The sequence below is a fragment of the Semicossyphus pulcher genome, unplaced genomic scaffold (assembly GCF_022749685.1).
Source record: "Semicossyphus pulcher isolate SPU_LCO1_2020_fin unplaced genomic scaffold, fSemPul1.0.p SCAF_3, whole genome shotgun sequence".
Classification (NCBI taxonomy): domain Eukaryota; kingdom Metazoa; phylum Chordata; class Actinopteri; order Labriformes; family Labridae; genus Semicossyphus; species Semicossyphus pulcher.
This window is the reverse complement of record NW_027211704.1, coordinates 33,381,846-33,404,000: the sequence shown is the minus strand read 5'-3', so window position 1 is coordinate 33,404,000 and position 22,155 is coordinate 33,381,846. Positions and strand designations below refer to the sequence as shown.

The 22,155-nt window shown below is 43.7% G+C and overlaps 1 protein-coding gene across 1 annotated transcript in view; it reads right to left on the bottom strand.

Annotated features, from left to right (window-relative positions):
• The window catches only part of LOC138605275 (dedicator of cytokinesis protein 3-like), a 63,580-nt gene that overhangs the window by 15,917 nt on the left and 25,508 nt on the right, over positions 1-22,155 (bottom strand). Inside the window, exons 6-11 of the mRNA XM_069677422.1 lie at positions 10,826-10,907; positions 9,304-9,364; positions 8,929-9,076; positions 4,984-5,072; positions 2,622-2,747; positions 167-291 (exon numbers count right to left, since the gene is read on the bottom strand). Of these exons, the coding sequence (XP_069533523.1) occupies positions 167-291; positions 2,622-2,747; positions 4,984-5,072; positions 8,929-9,076; positions 9,304-9,364; positions 10,826-10,907 (631 nt within the window). The remainder of the gene's footprint in view (positions 1-166; positions 292-2,621; positions 2,748-4,983; positions 5,073-8,928; positions 9,077-9,303; positions 9,365-10,825; positions 10,908-22,155) is intronic.

Below are 22,155 nucleotides of genomic sequence, written 5' to 3'. Positions count from 1 at the left end.
AGATGTAGGTGACACTGCATCTTTCTTCTCTAACCAACACAACGTTGCTCACCTCTGACACCCTGCATTCAAGAACTGTCCGAACAAAAGATACCGTACTCTTGAAGCTGTGGGTAAAACCCGGGGTTAATGTCATCACACCTGTCCTGCAGCTCTGCGTCCTTACCTTCAGGATCTCTCCGTCGGCGTAGAGCACGTAGACGGTGACTTCAATGTTCTTCTGAACGCTCTTCCCTCCTCTCTCAAAGTCTCCTCGCTCCAGGGTCAGGTACAGGTCGTTCCGGATGTCGCCTGGGAAACGGGATGGACACATTAAGACAAAAACACACAAATAACTCCAACAGCTTGTTTCCTGTTTCACCTGAGAATTAAAATGATGCTGAAATATAAATATGAACCTGACCAATGTGTTACATTTGACCTTGGACAGAAAAAGGTCACACACAGACGGAGCCACACACAGAGTCACACACACACTTAAAGCTAAAACACCTCTGACATATAAGACTAACGACCTGTGTTAACGTGTGCAGATTCATTTATCATGTCAGCCTGTCCTCACAGAGGAGATGTCACCCTTAATGTATCAAGATGGGAGTTAAACACTCGCTCCATCACTGCCCGAGGGAGTGTGTGTGTGTGTGTGTGTGTGTTTATGTGTGTGAGATGCATGGTTAATGTGTGTGAGGGAGTGTGAAAGACATGTGGTTTGCGTGGAGGTGGTGTAAATATGCAGCATTGCTCTTTCCCTGTTTGTCTGTTTTAGAGGAAAGTTTGAGGGTAAACGTGAATCCCCTTTGGCTCATTTTTTTTACTCACTAAAGAGATTTTTTTCGAAATCGAAATCGAAAATCTCAGAACCCATCGGCTATAGTCTGACGACAACATATCCTCTGGGAGCAACGGTGAGCATGTCCGGCATGTCTGGTGGAGCCAGCGTTTAGCCAAGACTTCCTCCTCCGTGCGCTGCATTGTTTACAGTCCAGTCAGCAGCGTGAGAAGCGACCGTGTGTTCAGATCAAAGTGGGATGAAGCCCAAACAGGAACAGATTTTCTTGTGATCGACTTTAATTAACGGCTCTTCAGTTTGCTGAAAGAACAACATCATGATGCAGATTAGGAACAACATGAAGCTTTGTCAGGTCTGTCCTCAAGAGGAGAAGAACACTACTTTAACATGAGACGGAGGGCGGAGCCATCATTTATGATGCATTCAAGGAAGGCAGAAAATCTAAACTCTTTCAAGACACAGCTGATTTATCTAAGGTTGAATTTTGGATCTAGAGCAGATTATTAGCTGACCTTGCTGCAGATGTCTGTTTATAGAGATTAATAAGAAGCTAAATCGTTGTCAGATGACCTCACAGAATTTTTCCTGCATTAGGTGAAGCCTGCTGATATGTAATTGGTCAATACTACTCGGACTACAAACTGACACCAGAACACTTCCTGTACTATAATCCGGTTGTGCAGCCACAGATTCTACATAAAAATATAAATTAGGTAACCAGCGTCCTGATAAGATAACGTTTTTTAAGATACACATCTGATCTAACGAAAGTGTGACGGCAGATATTTCAAAAGAAGATAGTTAAACCTCAGCAGATAAAACTCACAGAAACACAGATCTAAATTTCATCATATTACTCTGACCATGTCAAACTAAGATGCTGACGGCAAGAGTGACAGGATAAATAAGGAGTTTGTTTTATCAAGAATAGGTGTCAGGCTGGTTTGACACACATTCATCCATCCAACATGGAGCTACAGGTTATTCTCTCTCATCCTGCACAGAATCTTTAAGGAGACCAAACTGGAAATACAGACGAAAAAGTGTTTATGAAGCCAAGCTGGAGGAAGGAAAACTTTTAGTAGTTGCTGCTGTAAGAAATTATATAAAAAGTTTAATACATTCTGAAAGGACATAAACAAGTGTTCGAAAAAAACAGAAGCAGGAAGTGTTTAACTGCAAGTAAATTTGGGAATTTGGGTTTGTTTATGTTCGTCCACTCTTGCACGTGAGTTGCATCAGTCTGAAGCAAATATCTCTTCATAAACAAGTACAATAAAGCTGTGAGTGTTTGCTAATATATATCCTTACATTAATGTTTGTCGGTTGCCCTGACATGCTAAAGCACACGGACGCCTCCTCACAGCTTCACTCTGACCTTTTCTGACTCTGTGTGAGAAACACCAACAGATACTTTCTCTGTTACAGCTCGTGTTTCACTGAGCAGCTTCAGGAGAGTGCAGATGAGTTCAGAGGACACAGACACTGAGCAGAGGGACGCTCTGCATGTAAATCCAGTCAGTCCTTCAGAGTGATGTATGGCCTCGTTCCCCGCAAGCTGCAGCGTCCACACACACTCAGAAACGTCCACGTGTCTCATAAAGGAACCTGTATTTATACGTTGCAATGTTTTCTGACTGGATGCTTTTATTTTGACACTCAGCCAGTTTGACTAAGGATGAACATTGAAGTCCTCATAGATGAAAATGAAAGAGTAAATCCTCACTCTCCTCTCCTTTTTCCTGCATTAAACTAATCTATTCTCATCCCAATAAAAGAAAGAATATGACATCCTCTCTGGGCCGTGATGCGGGCCATGTAACTGACTCACCTGGCATGATGACGTCAGGGAAGCCCAGTTTTCTGGTGATGGCCACCCCCCTGCTGAAAATGAGAGGGTTCTCTCTGCGGACCTGCTCCATGTCGCCCCTCAGCAGCTGCAGAGAGATGATGAGACCTGCAGGGACCGAGGGAGGGACAGAAGACGGACAGAGAAAAGAACAGGTTAGAGGAGAAAAGAGAGAGAGAGATCTTCCATGTCTCTTTGTAGATATTGTCATACCAGTACTAGCTTTTCTCCACTTGTGTTTAGTGTTAGAACTTATAGTTACTACGTCTTTAAGCACCTGCTGTTAGCATGTTTAACACAGTGCCAGTGCTTGTAATAACGTGTCCCTCCTTTGTGCGAGCCGACCTCGTAGTTGCCACCAAATTGTGTGCAGCTGACTGCCAGCTGGTGCAACAGTGGTGTGAATGCATGCTGCATGTATCCAGCGCTCCCTCAGATAGATCAAGTGTTCCCATGCAGATGTTAAAGCACGCATACATGAAAGAGTGTTTCTTATTCATTGCAGTCTTTCGTTATATGTGTACTGAGCATGTTTGCCTTACGATGATGTTGATAAATTGTGTGTTTAAATAGACTGTATATGATGAAGTGATATAGCCTCCGGTTTCAAAAGCAAAGTCAGTGCAGAACTGTCTAAAACATTCCAGCAATGTCCAGCAGGGGGCGACTCCACTAGTTGCAAAAAGAAGTCTCATTGTATAAAACCCAATGGTAATCTAAGCCTGCTTCTCTCCTGATGTATTCCCTCAGATAACATTTTCCAAATGAGTTTATGGTCTCAGTCTCTAGTTTCAAGTCTTCTTCAACACAACATGATGTTTATTTAGTCGATGATGCTCCCATTTAGAGTCACAGAGACCTAAAGCAGGGGAGGGTTTAGGGTGTGGTTGACATGTTGCTACCAGGATGGAGACTTAAAGTAATAATCAGATTTTCATTTAAATAAATGTCTGTTAAGTCTCTATCTCTCGCCGAATTACAGACTGGGTGTCTGTGGCGACTTTTGCCAAAAAGAAAAAATCTTTCACATCATAAAAAAACACAAGCGGCGCCCAGTTAGTGACACGTTTTCCATCAGCCAGCAGTGGTTGGTCTGCCAGAGAGGGTAGGCGGAGCTAAGCGGCTGCTTTTCCGCTCTCTGCAAGTGTTGCGTGTAAACAGTAATCTACTATGGCTGAACAAACAAAGAAAAGATGGATGACTACAGATACAACTTCAACAAGAAGTGAAAATCCAAAGAAACAGAAACAAACTCGACGCTCAGATGAAGCAAACAGTCTGAAAAGGAAAGTCAAGAGTTACAACCGGAGCCAACCGTGGACGTCACACATGCAGCACTGTCTGGATATCTGGGAAGTGTGCTCCCGCAATTACTGTTTATCACCACAGAGAACGAGACTGAGATCTTTGAGATCATTTCTGGTTGCAAAAAATCAAGCTAACAAAAGCGACAATACTGAACTGAGGATCCAAAATGTGAGTTCACAAACAAATGGTGGGTGTTTTGGTGGTCCATATGTATCCTGTCATCAGGGCAGGGTTCTGTTTGATATTTCTGTTTACAGCTAAAAGTATGAAGAACCTCCTTTACTCCTCCTTTCTCTGTTTAGAGAGACTTCAGACGATCAAACTTTTGGGGCCACCAGAGTTCAAAGAACCTAAACATGATGACACAACACGCTGACGTTTCCCTGCAGTGACATTCATTAAGACGATCTTCCGTCTGATGTGGAGTGATGACATGTGTGTGTCAGTCAGCGCGCTGCTCTCAGCCTGGACGCGTCGCTCCTGGGAGCTTTGTGTGATTGTTTTGAGACTGACTTCATGAGTTCTGTGTTCACATGTCTATGTGAGTGTTTCTCCATTTACACTTCCTCATCACTAAAGCAGAAACACAAGTCGCTAATGATCCGTGCAGTGTGCTTAATGAGAGGCAACAAGGTGACTACTGGAGGATAAATGTGGAAGAGACAAACGGAGACTCCTGATGCAGACACACCCAAAGATAGCAGGCTGTTTAAAGGTATGCTGATGAAGTACAGTGTCCCTGCAGGTCAAAAGACATTTCACAAAACTACAACCATTTGTCAACAGCTGATTTCATTTGGTGACCTATTTCACACCTTCACGTACAACTACAAGCGGCCATCTTTAAAAGTGATGTTCACAAGTGGGGTTCACAATTAGCATGTTTTCAAGCAGAACAAACATGTTTTAATAAATGCATTACATCAGGACACATTTAAATGAATCGTATAGGAACAGAGACACAGATCTGCACGCTTACAATACCGCTGTTCCATTCATTCTTGAGACACACACTCACACACTCTGTCCATCCTACCGTAGTTGGTGCTGGGAGCTGTGTATTTGGTGCTGGACTTGCGGATGATGTTCTCGTGGATCTGGTACCACTCGTTCTCGTTGTTACATCTGGAGAACAAAAAACAACGTGTCAGGTTTGATCAAGAAGAAACATTTTTGACAGCATCTTCAGTAAAGAAAAAAGTTTGGGAGAGACTAAATTAAGAACAAGATCTGTCTTTGAGTGCTGGAGCCCGCTTATCCTGTTCAGGGTCGCAGGTGGGCTGGAGCCTATCCCAGCTTTCATTTGGTGAGAGGCCGGGTTACACCTGCACAGGTCACCTGTCAATCACCGGGCTGACACATAGAGACAGACAACCTTTTTCCAGCTCACATTCACACCAACGGGCACCAATGAACCTAACCAGCATGTCTTTGGACTGTGGGAGGAAACCGGAGTATGCGGAGGGAACCCACGTATGCACGGGGAGAACATGCAGACTGCACACAGAAAGGCCCACTACATCTGAACCGGGATTCAAACCAGGAACCTTTCAGCTGTGAGTGACAGTCTGAACCATCATCAAACCATTTACTTTTGAATGTGAACAGCAATCAGGTGTGACAGGAGAGCTTTTAAATCCCAATAGTACGATGGTGAAGGGCTTTGTGGTTGATACCTGTCAGCATCATTAAACAGCCCAACCCGTCTCTCTCCTCCAAACCAGAGACTGTTCTGAAGTAGTGCATAAAAACACTTCAAAGTAGACCCCCTATTGTTATTATTTAAAGGTATAATAAGTAGGATTTTCCTAGAAAATAAGATTTTTACAAATATAATATAAATCATCACTTCTGTATTCGTGGTATTAGCTCGGTGGGGTGGTCGGTTCTTGCAGAAGAGAGTGAGAGGGAGCTTCTGGTGACGAAGAGCCCAGGAGGAGGGGCCCAGTTTGAACGTGAACGAGAAATCTGACTTATAATACCTTATAACACCTTAATGCAAAGGAAAATGCATCAAAATACACACGTTGTAAATCAAATTATTGCAGCTTAAGCTTTGTATGGGCTGTACTGGAGTCAAAAAAGCAACATAGATGGCCCCACAGCTCCTCTATGCAGATGGGAGTAGAGCTGCTGGTGGCTGATTATTATTTGTTGCTGTGAAAGATGAAGAGCCGAACAGGCGTTTGGTGTCGGTGACATGTTCCTCTTTTCTGTCACATCAACATCACAGGAAGCTCGAGAAGCAGGAGGCCCGAGGTACAAAGACAGGATGTGTAACCACCCATGAAGCCTGAGCCATCCTCAGGAGTTCAGCTGAGGATGGAAGCACCACACACACACACACACACACACACACACACACACACACACACACACACACACACACACAAACAGTCACAGTTACATCATGTTGTGACTGTGAGCACTGTTGGGCTCCTGCAGGCGAGTCTTCAGAAGTTTCAGCCGATGGGGATTCCCTACTGTCTGCCATCAACCGTGTGTGTGTGTGTGTTCGCGTGCGTGCACGTGTGTGTGTGTGTGTGTGTGTGTGTGTGTGTGCGCGTGCGTGCACGTGCGCGTGTGTGTGTGTGTGTGTGCGTGCATGCGAGACAGAAGAATGGCAGAGTGCTGATGGCTTTATAAGACTGCAGAGACACTGTGACAAAGCAGCAAAGTGGCTGTCTGCAGCTTACTGAAGCTCTCATCCTCTCTCCTTCCTCTGCTTTACATAATGAAATGTCAGAGAGGGAGGAGAATCAGAGTCTGAGTGTCACAGGAGGGAAAGAATAAAGAGGGAGAGAGAGGAAGGAAAAGGTCAGAGGTTAAAGGGGGCAAAAGAGAGTAATGCTATGATGCTTTATTGTCTCTCCTTTTGCCTGTTCTCTCTATTTGCCCGACATGAACCTGGTTCTAGTTCTGGGCTGGTGCTCGTGCTGGTTTGGAGCTGGTTCAACTTGGGAACCAACTCGGCACCAGTTTGTTTTTCCACCTGCAAGAGCCCGTGGAAGACCCACGTCATGACGTCACTCTATATGTACATGGCATGTTTGCCGTTGTTGCTCCTTCTTTCAGAATCACATTCGATCCCAAAGACAACATATCCAACACATTTGTGCTACTCGTCCTGCTTTCCATGGACGGTGAGGAAGAGGAAGGTAACGAGTTAATAAGTTAATACGTTAAAAAGACTGAACGTAAGATGTTGTTAGCCTCTCTGCTAGCCCGCTAGTTCAATCTAGCTTGTTATTTAGCATCGACTAAACTGGTGTCTGTTGAACAAATAAGTAGTTTTTTCTTTATAGATAGTCTTGATGCTGATGGCGAGGCGGAGGTCGCCTGTTGTCGGGGCACATCCACAGACTCTCTCCCCGAGAACAGCTTTCAGTCTCTGCTCCAAATTCACTTCAGGACTAAACGTGTGCGAGTGTATGTTTGTGTGAGTGTATGATACCGATTACCAGAATACCTACTTCCTGCATCTTATTCCTTCACCTGTTGTGTTTGTCCACGTGTACTTCTTTTTATTAAACCTACAAAGCAGAGCTTTGACGCTGAAGTTTGTGACGTCAGTCTCTGCTGTGTGTAAATGGATAACGTACAGTAAGCAGGTTGTTATAGCAGAGAGAGGTCCTGTCTCATCCTGCTTATTAATTATGAAATGTTTTTATTGATTTAAACATTTTTTGTAATTCTTCCGATAAAAAGACAATCCCTTTGATCCTACTGCGGGAACTTCTTTTATATCAATAGTTAGCTGTGTATCGTTCTTAAAATGAGCCTTCTTAACTGTTATAATTCACTGATGCTGAAGTGAGACAAGGTGAACAGGTCGGGGTGAATGACAGCAGGACCTTATTGGGGATTTCCGCCTCGTCACTGTCAAAGTCTGTTGACATTTTCTTTGCCTTTAACCCGTCTTTAACCACTGCTGTATCGTGCACCGTGCTTCGTTTGGTGATTAATTCAACGTCTTTTACGACTTTCTTACTTTCTATGTCATTCAGTGCTTTGTGTCTTTTTTGCAGTTTCTGCACAGTTTTCGTCACTTTTTCTTTTTCGTCAAAGTGAATCAGCTGACAAAATAAATCAACCAGACTTCTTTCTGCAGATTGATGATTGGAGTTCGTCCTCCAGAGTCTGTGAAAAGAGCTGCATCCAAAGCAAGGGTCTGTTCTTCAAAGAGTTGTAGACCAATGAGAATCAAGTATTCAACACAGCCTTGTAATTGATCGGGCGACGCCTGTGAGATAGTTTAGGCAGGCAGCTCGAGCTGCACTGATTTAACACCTGACATGCGTCATTCTCCACGATCACCTGACAAACACTTCCTCCTGATGTGGCGTCTATTTAAACTGCAAGTTCTCCTCTCTCTCCCTCTGCTCTGTCATCGCCACCGCTGCCCTGCACCGGTACTGCGCTCATACTTTCAGCCCCACCACCACCCCAGCATCCACCTGCAGGCTCCGGGGGGGGGGGGTTTAAGATATAACAGATGCCCGCATGTAAAATAAATCTGTTTTATCTATTAAAACCTGCTAGTGCACAGTGCCTTGCGATAGTATTCACCCCACTCTGAGTTTTCCACTTTTCACAGAGCTGCAGCCTGGCGTTGAAAAGGACTTATGTGGATTGTTTACAGTTTGATTAATACACAAGAGTCTAAAATGTAGACTTCTGTTACCTCAATAAAATCCATTTTAACAACAGATGGAACAATTCAAGGGGTGAATACTTAGGCAAGGCACTGAATATGAGCTTTATGTGTGTAATAACTAACCTAAGTTAGGTGATGTTTAAAGTCTGTCGCGGTTCATGTTTTTATAGGTTTACTTCATGTATTTGTTACATTTTTCTTCTTTGGTCGAGTTTATAGAATGCAAACTTGTGTAACACCTGATTACTTATTACTTGAATAAAGCAAAGTAACATCCCAGCCTGTTTGTGTGCGATAACAACCCCTGTGTGTGCTGCCACTTACGTGTAGACCTTGAGGACGAAGTCTTTCTCCTCTTTGAGCTCTGAGATGGTCTGCAGCACGTCGCTCATGGCCAGGACAGCGCAGCCGTACGGCCGGCGGTACTGAACGTGTGGAGGGCCCTTCTTACTGTCATTCAGCAGCATGCGGCCTGCGACAGGAAGTGGTTGGTGTTATAAAGAGAGACAAAGGATCCTTTCACATTCGTTCTGAGTTGAGTAATTAATTAGGTAGCAGAGGAGCAGATTTTGTTGTGTGCATGTTCTTTGGTTGAGAATATCAAAGTCTCTGCGGGGGGATTCAGCTTCAGCTCTTTTATTTTAGGGCTGGATTGTGTGACATTGTGTAGGCTTTGTATCCTAGTAACAGCAGTGTTACCTGTTCTGATGACCTGGGAGATGATGTAGAGATCTCTCTTCATGTCTTTGTTGCTCAGGTCCTGCAGAGAGAGAAAAACAGCTTAGCAGCAGGCTAAACAAGGTCACCCAGACATCCCTCTCCTCAGCAACGTTTTCCAGCTGCTCCTGGGGGATTCCGAGGCGTTCCCAGGCCAGACGGGATATCTAATCACTCCAGTGAGCTCTGGGTCTGCCCCTGGGTCTCCTCCCAGTTGGACGTGCCCGGAAAACCCCCACAGGGAGGTGCCCAGGAAGCATCCTAATCAGATGCCCTAACCACCTCAACTGGCTCCTTTCAATGCGAAGGAGTAGCAGCTCTACTCTGAGCTCCCTCCGGATGTCTGAGCTTTGACCCTCTCTCTAAGGCTGAGCCCAGACACCCTGCAGAGGAAACTCATTTCGGCCGCTTGTATCCGCGACCTCTGTCCTTCAGTCACTACCCAAAGCGCATGACCACAGGTGAGGGTTGGAACGCAGGTCGACTGGTAAACTGAAAGCTTTGCCTTCAGGCTCAAAGCTTTGCCGTTCAGACACTCTTGTTTAATTTAATGGCGCCAGAAAACATCAACCAAAACACAGAAGAGAAGAGAGAGAAAGTGGAGATGACATGCTGAAAAATATCAGTATTTATAACAAGAAAGACACAAACGACAGAAGGACTTCAAACATTTGCTCAAAGCACTGAAACAGCAAAGTTTAACTGACAGTAACTGATGTTGTCGTCTGACACTTCATCTACGATCATGTTTGAAAAGATGACAGTAGAGCCTCAACAAGTACTGAGGGAGGAGATGTCTTATTTTAAAAGAGCTCCTTGTTCCTAGTTGTCTCATGAAAATGTTTCCTATGTTGAAATCTGTCCCCATGAAAACCGACTTCCTTCTTGCAGTCGGGAAATTGCATTTCAGCTCGAGTTATGCAGATTTTGGGGATTTAGAGCATCTGAGGATACGCCAAGAACATTTAAACGCTAAATTCAAAGAAAAAACGTGTAACATTTTTGTATTTTTTATGGCTTATTTACTTAAATAATCTTTTGTCGTAGGTTCTACAGACTCTAGGGACATGAAGCTGTACCCATATAGACAATAAACCATTTCCACCTCAGAGTTCAAAGAGCTTACGCTGTGAAACTGCTTCACACCCACCTGGTGTGTGTCTTCGTGTATTTCTTACACAAACTTGACTTGAATGGGATTTCTATGATTGCAACCATTCGACTGCATGGGCAGACCGGAGGAGCGTTCATCTAAAGTCTCACTCCAACAGCAAAGGAAAAGCTTTTTACTTCCATCAAGGGTTTTTGCTGCACCTGATTGTTTCTGCTTCAGAGCAACAGGGGGCAATGCTTCCTCACTTTTATATTCCATCCAGTTCTTCAAACGTTCTCTCCTTAAACTACCGGTATATCATCGAGCAGCATTGTAAGTACATTTTATGTACATGTATATCTGTGTGTGTTAGTGTTAGTGTGTGTGTGTGTGTGTGTGTGTGTGTGTTACCGTGAAGAGGGCACACAGCCTGTCCACCTTCTCTGGATTCTTCGGTCCTCCGTTCTTGTTCAGTCTCACCATGAACTTCTCACTGGAAACACAAAGAGAACAACATTGTGTTTAACTTCAGAACGAAGGTTTAATGTCCATAAGTGACCTTTGACCTGAGAGAAATGTACAAAAGAACAAGCTGAAGGGTTGTGTTTAGGGTTAGGATGGGGGTTATTTTTCTGCTGTTGTTCATGTACTGTGTGAAACCAAAACATTGACTTAATATTTAACCCAGACTATGACCTCTTTACCTTTACCTGAAACCAAGTGCAGCTTACATTGTCAACAACAAGTACCAGCCAATCACAGCAGAGGAGGGCGGGCCGTAGGGCAAAGCATGTCACGCTCTGAAAACCATTTAACATTGGTTCAGGAACAAGACCACGCCTCCCTCAGTAACTCCATCAACTGTGTCTCGTTAGCTTTCACACCTTACCTCGACCAACTCTCATCCCACCTTACCTCATCCCACCTTACCTCGACCCCCTCTCATCCCACCTTACCACGACCCCCTCTCATCCCACCTTACCTCGACCAACTCTCATCCCACCTTACCTCGACCAACTCTCATCCCACCTTACCTCGACCAACTCTCATCCCACCTTACCTCGACCCCCTCTCATCCCACCTTACTTCGACCCCCTCTCATCCCACCTTACTTCAAACCCCTCTCATCCCACCTTACCTCGACCCCCTCTCATCCCACCTTACCTTCGACCCCCTCTCATCCCACCTTACTTCAAACCCCTCTCATCCTACCTAACCTCGACCCCCTCTCATCCCACCCTACTTCGAACCCCTCTCATCCCACCTTACTTCGACCCCCTCTCATCCCACCTTACTTCAAACCCCTCTCATCCTACCTTACTTCAAACCCCTCTCATCCCACCTTACCTTCGACCCTCTCTCATCCCATCATACCTTGACGCCCTCTCATCCCACCCTACTTCAAACCCCTCTCATCCCACCTTACCTTCGACCCCCTCTCATCCCACCTTACCTTCGACCCCCTCTCATCCCACCTTACCTCGACCCCCTCTCATCCTACCTTACCTTCGACCCCCTCTCATCCTACCTTACTTCAAACCACTCTCATCCCACCTTACCTCGACCCCCTCTCATCCTACCTTACTTCAAACCACTCTCATCCCACCTTACTTCAAACCACTCTCATCCCACCTTACCTTCAACCCCCTCTCATCCCACCTTACTCTGACCCCCTCTGGCACATTCTAAATAAAGTTCCTTCATACCGCACCATGGCGTGGTCTTGTTAGACGCCTAACTGGAGGGAAAAATCAGCACACAAGAAGCCACGAGCTGAAAAAGTGAGGAAAAACTATCTGTTCTTGGAGAAACTGTCAGGCTCCCACAGTTTTCACATTGTCCCTGCTGATGCCTCATTTTTAATTGCCTGTATCCGATTTTTCCTCTCAAAGTTCAGTTATTCAGTCTGAGTACTTCATGAAAACTTAATTCACTTCTGAAAACTTAGTTCTGGGGTCTTTACCCTGCAGTTAGTGCATCCCGGCCGCAGCAGCTCTCAGGCATTTTTTGTTGCTTGCAAGCAGATAAAACTTACGAGGAGGCAGCTGCATGCAATAAAAGGCAATGAAGAGCATGAATTGTGTTTGCAGTAAGTGTGGGTGGACTTAATTGCTCTCTAACTTTATTTGGAAAAATAATAATGCTGGGCCTCTGTTAGCTTCTTGCTCAAGATGGCAGAACATGCTGGACACATTATGTGATCAGATCTTCTCTGGTCTTAGATTTGGAATTAAAAAATGTATTAATTCATTCAGTTTTCTTTTAGTGTGTCTGTAAAACTGCGGAGGGAAACTACATTTCAATCATGGTTTTGTGGTAGAACTGGCTGCAGCCTCCTCTGCAGAGCCTGCTCAGCCGAGGTTTGAAGATGCAGCTCTGAACACTAGTCTTGGTGCCCTTAATGAATCTCATCGGGGGATTTCTGAAAGAAATAAAACTCTTTCAGATTCCTCCTCATGCCTCCTCTCTGCTCCTCCTGGAGTTTCAGCAGTGAGGAAACTCTAAAGCAGCTTGTCTCAGTCTTTGCTGCTTCAGGGAACAAAATACCGTCTGCTGGTGTCAGCGACTCTGTTCTTTTAACCCATATTTATCCAGGGGAATATGACTAAGCTGACATGCTTTTACTCAATAACAGTGTGTTTGACATTTATACAGTTAAGCTCAAACACATTATGAGGTTCCTTCAATCATAGGAGGCTCTGTACGGTGAGCGGCACATTTTCATCCACTGACATTTACTGATTTGTACTCTCTCTGATGCACACACATCATCACCTGACTTTGAGGAAGATGCTCCTGTGAACGGATTTATATAAGTCAATTAAGTGTTTCAGCTCTCACGAATTTGAACCTTTTATCCCAAGAAGTTGAAGTGCAGGTATGGTTGGCTCTGATGGCTCCACTCCAAAGATTCTTCCGGGACTAGATAAGCAGCACACCAAGCCAAAACAGGAAGCACAGTGCAGAAACCACCGCTGGGTATGCAAGAGGGGCCCAAAGCAAGACACTGAATACCATCTGGCTCTGAAGCAGAGAGGTGGGGAGGAGAGGGCAGCAGTGGATCAGTGAGGAGGGAGTCTTAATTAAACAGAACATTTTGTTTTGTTGTGATCACAGACTGGATAAAAGAAGTTAATGATGGGGCGCTGGTTTAGCTCAGTTGGGGAGGCGCGCCACACACAGAGGCTGCAGTCCTCGATGCAGTGGCTGCAGGTTTGACCCTTTGCTGCATGTTATCCCCCACTCGCTCCTCCCAATATTTTCTGCAAAGTTATTTTGCATATATTCATATATCTTCAGCTGCCCTATCAATGAAATCATCCTAAAAAAAAAGTGGATGTAACAATTGGGTTGTGGATGACCGCTCGAGTTTGGCTGGTGGCTGCCATCTTGGTTTCTGTGAGCCAGACGTGATCATATCTGGATGCACTGCTGCACCCCTGTCCTGGCTGACAGGTCACGTTAGTAGAGAGTTAATGATAAAGGAAGCCCTGCCCAAAATCGTACCCTGCTTTTTTGTGTATTTGACTCTAAATGGGAGCATGATTATAAAATGAACATCACGCTGTGTTGAAGAAGACTTGAAAGTAGAGATTGAGACCATAAACTCGTTTAGAAAATGTTTATATATTAATGTTTTATGTATTATTTTTATTCTCCCTTTATGTTGTTGTGTTTTGTTTGTGTTGATGCATTTTTGCATCGCATGTTAATGTATGTAAATATTTTAATTAATTTCATTTTATCATTTTGTAAAATGTCACTATTGTTTTCACTTCTAACGGCTCAAGTTCGTGGGAGGGCAGAGGGAGGATAAAAAATATATGATACAAAAAAAGAGAAGAAGTCTTCTTCTGTCATAGACTTCTATATAATCGTCGCCCCCTGCTGGCGATGAAGAATAATGCAGGGTTAAGGCACTTCTGCATTGACTTTACTTATGAAACCAAGGGTACATGTGTTCACTCTTAATGTGCAGACACATGTGCGACCATGATTCAATCAGCTGATACCGCTGGGGCATCGGACTGTTGTGTCATCTTCTGTGTGATACTGTATTCTTTGTCCCTCTTATTCCTCTTGCATGTCAGCACAGAGAAGTGAGGCGAATAACCTCAACAAACAGCATCATCTTTGAATAAATGCATGCACCACCTGGATGGTATAAGAGCTCTTACAGGCAGGCTGGGCTCTGACAGGTTTGGTAGAGACGGCTGTGTATAGTGCATTTAGATCCACCTATCCCTGTTGCTTCTCACGTGAAGTTAAAGTCAGTCACTCTCCCTTAAAGAGGGGCCACAAGCACTCACATACCTGAGCTCTCTCTTTCAGGTATATGAGCTTTTTATATAAAACATAACGTCTCCAAATGAACAGTGGACAGTCCTACAGTCACTGGGAAACAATCCATCCAAACACCTGTTACTCTGCGCTCTCTCCGCGGTGGTGGAAGTCTCTCTCTGTCTTATAGCTTGAGGATCTTCTGGGAGTACTCACTGCCTAATATTCTCTGCTTCTCTCCTGCCATCCTTCACTGTCTGTTTCTCCCCTAAAAAATCCCATTTTCTTTATTCACCTGCGGCCTGGTGGAATGACAGTGTCAGACTGAACAGGAGATGTTGAGGCACTTATTCTGCTTTCTCTCCGCTGTTGGATAGTTTCTCATTTGCACGCTGTTTGGTAAAAAGTGTTGCCCAAATGAATAAATGTAAATGTAAATGTAAAGCACGGCTGGCTGAGGACGGGATTCAAGAATCCTGAAATACATGAGAGACGGGGAGATTGTTCCTCATTCAGGTTTCTCTCTGAGACGTCTTCTTTTTGATGTCACAGTTTTAACGCTGTTGCAAACAGACGAACAAAATCAAACAGTTTTGAGATCACCTTCGTTTTTTTACTCATTAAAACTAACATTAAAACTAAGAATATTTTTTGCAGAATTGCTGCACTCATTATCAGATCATACTGAACACATGTTTTTTATTGGCCTTCCTCAATTTGCGAGCGATGTTTCTTTTCCTCAGGCAGATACTGCAGGTCCCCCTCCTGCTCAGACAGGTTTATTTGGCCTGATTCAGGTCGACCAATCACAGCCATTCATCTAATAATGGACAGATCGATAAGAAGACTGACAGGAGCATTTCTGAAAACCCAAAGATGGCTGCTGTTGATGTGCAACGTTCTGAACCCTTTATCAAGTCGGTAACAATCTCGGATCCCATCGGCTACAGTCTGACGATGATATAGCCTCTGGGCACAACGGTGAACATGCCAGGGCGTGTAGCTGGCGGTTAGCGATAAACGACTTCTTTATGCTGCATGTTTACAAAAAAAGAAACTGTTTCTTGTGATTGACTTTAATTAACGGGTCTTACCTTCGCCAAAATGTCAACATCATGATGCAGATCAGTAAAAAGTGACAATGAAGCTTTGTCAGGTCCTCAAGAGGAGAAGAAAACGACTTAAAAATGCTCGTTTGTTGAACAGAGGTCAGATCGATCTGATGCATTCGAGGAAGTCTGGAAATCTGAACACTGAACCGCAACAGGGAATTTATCTCAAGTTAAGTTTTAGATCTAGAGCAGATTGTTAGCTGTTAGCATGCAGATGTCTGTTCATAGAGATTAATAAGAAGCTAAATCGTCATCAGATCACGCCGATGGGAGCCGGGATGTCATTACAGCAGATAACGTTCCACCTGCTTTTGCTCTCCTCACGGACTGTTTTTCTTGCATACGCCGCAGCCTACTGATACATGATTGGTCAATATTACTCAGACTACAAGCGTAGTTCAAACGGAAACCAGAACACTTGCTGTCCCAGACATCCATGAGATTAATTCAGTAATAAACTAACTCAACAGAAATTCACATTACAAGGAATGTCAATGCCAATCGTCTCTATACTCTATAATCCTCTATATTGGATGTAGGAACTAGCTTCCTAGCCTAGCAGCTGACTACTATGTAACCTTTCGTTGCTCTGAATGCTCTGATTGGTTGCAGTGTCCGTTTCGCTTCCTGCTGACTGGCTGCAGTATAGCTCATAAAGCCCGCCTCCTCCATGTTAACAGATGGGACATGAGTCAAACTATAAAATCAAAATACACGTCAAATACATTTTTCTCAAACATGGTTTCTGTCACTATAGTTAGTTCTTATCATGCTGATTTATGTCCAAGTGTTCATTTTTCTGACAAGTTTACTTGTAATTAGTTGATGATATAAAAAGGGGGCGTAGCCTCATGATTGACAGCTCTGTTGACGAATGGGGCTCCTGCAGCGTTCTGTTCCCGAGTAGCAGAGTAGAGGAGGAACGGCGAGAGGAGACGTAACTAACACTAACACTACAGTCATTGAACTTTCCATCAGCGTGAATATCTGCTTCAGACCGACACAAGAAGCTGTTCTGCTGCAGACTGAGCCCACCTGAGGGCTCCAACACGCCAAGGACACCTGAGGGCTCCAACACGCCAAGGACACAAGGTAAAGGTGTGTTTTGGGTAGAGGAAGGGGCGGGGCGTCAATACCGCGGCTCCACCAGCCGATCTCTACTGCACACACTCTGGATACAGATGAGCAAGACGGCAGCTTCAAATCATTACAACGAGAGGAGGTGGATATTAAAGATGCTGGCCATGTTATTATTCTGTAAACTGTTAACTGGACACTCATCTATGTAAACGTTATAAAACTGCATTACAGTATAAGATACAGGATCCTGCCAATACCAACACAACGCCCTCTCTCATTCAGGAACGACAATAACTTTGACTGAATACAACACGTGTTCCTTGTAAAATACTGTAAGTCATTATAGAGACCAGCTCTTTATAAAGTCTGTTATTCAGAATAAACTCCCACACGCTAAAAACAACTCTCAGGTTCTATTTGCACAATTCTCTGCAAACAACACACATCCTGTCCGACTCTTTTAAATAAACTAGTTATTGTAATCCCCACGAGAGACAACGACCCAACAAACAAATACAACAGAGAATAAATATGCTCTGCTCCCCAAACAGTGGGAGGGTGTGACTGCATGTGAGAGAGAGAGAGAGAGAGAGAGAGAGAGAGAGAGAGAGAGAGAGAGAGAGAGAGAGAGAGAGAGAGAGAGAGAGAGAGAGAGAGGGGAGGTGACAGACGGGGAACAGCAAGTTAGTGGATTTCATATTTAATGGTAGCTTCTATTTCGTTGATTCTAGAGAGTGTGTGGTTGTGTGTGTGTGTGTGTCTGTGTGTGTGTGTGTGTGTGTGTGGCCAAAATAAGTACACACACATAGAGACACACATCTGAAGTGATTGGTAACCTCCCTGAAGTGGCAGCAGGCACACATGGGCAACACAAACTCGAGCGCATACATCATCGTACACACACCCAGTATTTACCCTAGAAACACACACACATGCCGACACAGGGATTCATCTGTGGAGGGAAAGATGCACACACACACACACACACACACACACACACACACACACACACACACAGAACCAGAGTTGAATTATTAACTCTATTTTAAATGTACATCAGTATAAAGGAGGAAACATAAACAATGTGGATGCAATTATGTTCAGCTTGATACAAATGTGTTCAAACACACACACACACACACACACACACACACACACACACACACACACACACACACACACACACACACACACACACACACACACACACACACACACACACACACACACGTACACATGGATACACATACACACATTGCTGTGCAGTAGATGGATGCATGCATGGATGCACTCAGTCATGTGCTGTACATACGGTGAAAGCAACGATGTAGAAAAACACACACTCACACACACACACACACACACACACACATGAACCCATCACTTCCACACCCCTGCCATCCGTCCTCTAAATGCTCCACATCTGCAGTAAAATATGTGCAGAGGAAATACAGCACACGCACACAGTCAGTGTGTCTCCAGAGGAAAACGACCGAACATGCATCTTATTATGATTCACACATGGGAGCTGCAGACACACATCCTTCTACTGTGAGCCAGAGAGCACATCCTCAGCAGTCTGTGTTTCAGCTTCTATTTTCTACCAGCGGCCTTTCTGCTGGAGCTGTGCTTTAAAATCATCCTGGTACAGGGTTCTGATTAAATATATGTCTATAATTTAAATTAACTTTGGTCTTTTTAACTGGGCATGGATAGATCTACCAACCTAACAACAACAGCTGACTTCAGTCCACTTAACTCTCTACTGCAAAGCCTTGTTGTAGCTGCCAGTGAAGAAAGTTAATGTCCTCTGGAAAAGAGGGGGAAACATGAGCTAAGGCAGGCATGAATCTGACAGTGATCTCAGATTATCCTCCAAATATGAGGAAAATGTTGACAAACCAGTAGCAGGACTTCACTTCCATATCATTGTTTAGGATGTTTGGATGTTTTAAACTGTATCTTTTAACCAGATAAGATATTTATGGCTTCCTCGGACCTTTGGATCTCAAGTTATCAGAGAAACAAACGTTAGCAGCAGCTCCACCTCCAGCATCTACACAGCAGGTAAATGTAAGTTCATTTCTGGGTACCTCTTTATATTAAGGTCCTCGTAAAACATGTTAGTTAATAGGTGATATGACCCTTATAAGAGGCTTATTAACATTAAATCTATGTTTATTGTCATAATCATGTTTATTGCTAGATTATTAATAAGCACTTATAAGAAACTTGTAAACAATTTCTAGACGGTTTAAGAGCGTTAATAAAAGCCTTACAGGTTTCTTATAACTGTTTATAATAGCGTTACAAACTCATTCATTGAGTCTTACTCACTTACCTATTATGCCTCTGTTCAGCCTTTACTAAACTTAATTCAATCTTTATTATGCAGTAGTTAGCAATTAACTACGCTTATTAACAGTTAATTATGCTTTTTTGCAGCTACTGGATCTAAAGCAAAAACAGTGCCTTATTAAGGTTAACAAATCCTTTAATATGCACTTATTAACAGTCCAAGTGTGTTCCCCTGAGACACAGTGTTTCCTTAGCTTTCCTTAGCAGCTGCCACAGTGGTTGGAAGCCGTTAAACCCTTCTGTGTTTCTTAAACTGTCAATAAATTGTTTCTTATGAGTGCTTATAAATGTCTTATAATCTAACAATAAGCATGGTTATGATACTATTAACACTTACATATAGTCTTATTAACATATATTTAATGTTAATAAGCATCTACTACAGACTTATAAGGGTCTTTATTACCAATTATCGCTTATTACAAGAACTTTAATGTAAAGCGTTACCCCATGATTAGCACCTTAAAAAAAGGTCGTCCTGTTGTCTCTCTCTGTTGTGTCGTGGCCATCTTCAGTGCTACTCTCCTGCTCCACCTGTTACCACCTCCTGACAGCATCAGCCTGGTTTCTCAGTCCTCAGCCTGCAGTGCATTTATACCCCGGTTCTTTGTTTATTCCTTGCCGTATCACCTACCAACAAGGATCAACCTCTGTCACCAGTCTGCTGTCCTCAGCTCTCCAGACACCAGTTCATCCACTCAGCCACTCACCGCCTGAACACCTCTCATTCCCCCCATCAACCTCCATCTCAGATTAATCTGTTTGTAACAACACCTTTATTAAAACCTCTTCAGCTGATGAAACTGCACTCCTTGTTCTGCACTCTGCACCAAAAGAAAACTGCATAAGCTCATTTACTCAAGACTTCACATGAGTGTATTTTCTTTCTTCTATTAGTTTTGATAGTTCAGCAGAGTGAAGCTATTTCAATTTGATCTTGATTCAATATTTAACAGCTGATTTGCTGCAAACTGCTGGGTGAATCCAGTGTGAAACCACCTCAGTCTACCTGTTGAAGGTTTCAGCTTAAAGCCCAGAGAGACACAGAGAGAAATCACCTGCTGGGATCAGAACTCATTACACATCTCCCTTCACCTCACACCAGAGAGATCATAGTGCTTATTGGATGCATAATACCAACACACACGCACACACAGACACACAGACACACACACACACACACACACAGACACACACACACACACACAGACACACACACACACACACACACACACACACACACACACACACACACACACACACACACGCACACAGAGTTTTAGCTGCACAAATAATTCTTGGAGGCAGAGCTGCTCTGAGGGCAAACAGTCTCAACGGGAGAGTTTAATCTCATAGCCGGAGGATTTTTTGGAAAGTTACTGGCGGCCATGATTTCTTCTCCTTCTCCTCCCCTCCTCTCTCCTCATCTTTTCTCTGCATCTCCCCCTCTCTGCTCTCCTGACCTCCTTTCTGTCTTCTTCCTCCCTACCCCCTTATCTCCTCTCTGCCTCTTCCCATCTCTTCCATCTCCTCTGTCTTTCTCCTCTCCTCTCCCCTTCCCTCCTCTCTGAGGGTCTCAGAGGAGCAGGTCTTGTCATTAGACTCTAATGCTGAGTCAGACAAAAAGCTGCCAAGGTCAGATGTATTTGTAGGGTGAGTGTGTGTGTGTGTGTGTGTGTGCATACGTTTGTGTTTGAAATAGAGGAAAGGTTCAACAAACACCGCACACACACACACACACACACACACACACAAAGCACACGTGCAGTAAGATTTTCCTTTCTGCTTAACATCGACATTTGCACAAGATGCTCTCCTTGACCTGACACTGAACTGCACCCTGCTTTGTAATTATAACCCCAGCTCTCATCACGCATGCACACACACACACACACACACACGCACACACGCGCACACATCCTCCTGCCATCACAGCTGGCCTACATCATTTTCATAAGTAATTCCTTATCTGTTAGCACTGTGATCACTTCACTGCATAATTGATGCTCAATCATTATGATGGAGAGAGGGGGGGGGCATGTATTATTCACAGCAGCCGTGTGTGGCCACTTGGCAGAATTTGTACCTCATTATAAAGGCCGTATGTCAGGTATGAGAGAGAGCAGAGTGGGTGAAAGGTCACTCACAGAGCAGGCCTGGACTTAAAGCTGTTATAATTCTTATGATGTGACTGAGAGGAGCAGACTGTAACAGAGAAATATCACCTTTACAGAGCTTTATAGTGAGTTTCAGCTCATAGTGATGGTGATCAAATGTACAAGCTGCTCAAACCAATCGCTCCTACAGGGATTAATCAGGTCGTTTGAATTGTATTAAAAGTTCAGTATTTAGCAGCTAAAGAGACAAATGTTTCCCTCAGGAGTTGGTGGACACAAAACACAACTAAAAAACTTGATGAGTAAATCAGCATCTGTTTACTAAAAACTTAATCGACTTAAAAAACACTTAAAAAGTGATGGTATGTCAGTGTTGTGTTCACTACTTGTCTCTGCTGCCCTCTAGTGTCCAAAAACTCCAGCTTTAACGGCTGTCTCACATAAAGCTGATTTTAATGGAGCAATAATCCAGATGAAGATAAAAATCTCTTCATAGAAACACAGAATTTAAGACTTGCATGCCTTTAAGTGTTTTTACAATATTATACAAGAATGATTTTATATTTTAAGATGTAATTTAAACTCACTCATACAGTTTGAGTGTGCAAACTTCTAGCATCGCTTTTCACTTTCCATTTGGTTTTGTTTTTATTTTTGTGCTGCAAATTTAAAAATGACCTCTTTTTTATTTACACCAGTAAAGCAGTACGACGGAGTATAGAGGGGTATAGTGGTAATTTTAGGCTGCAGTTCGCCTATATGTTATTATGAAGGGGAATATCAGAAGAGCAGC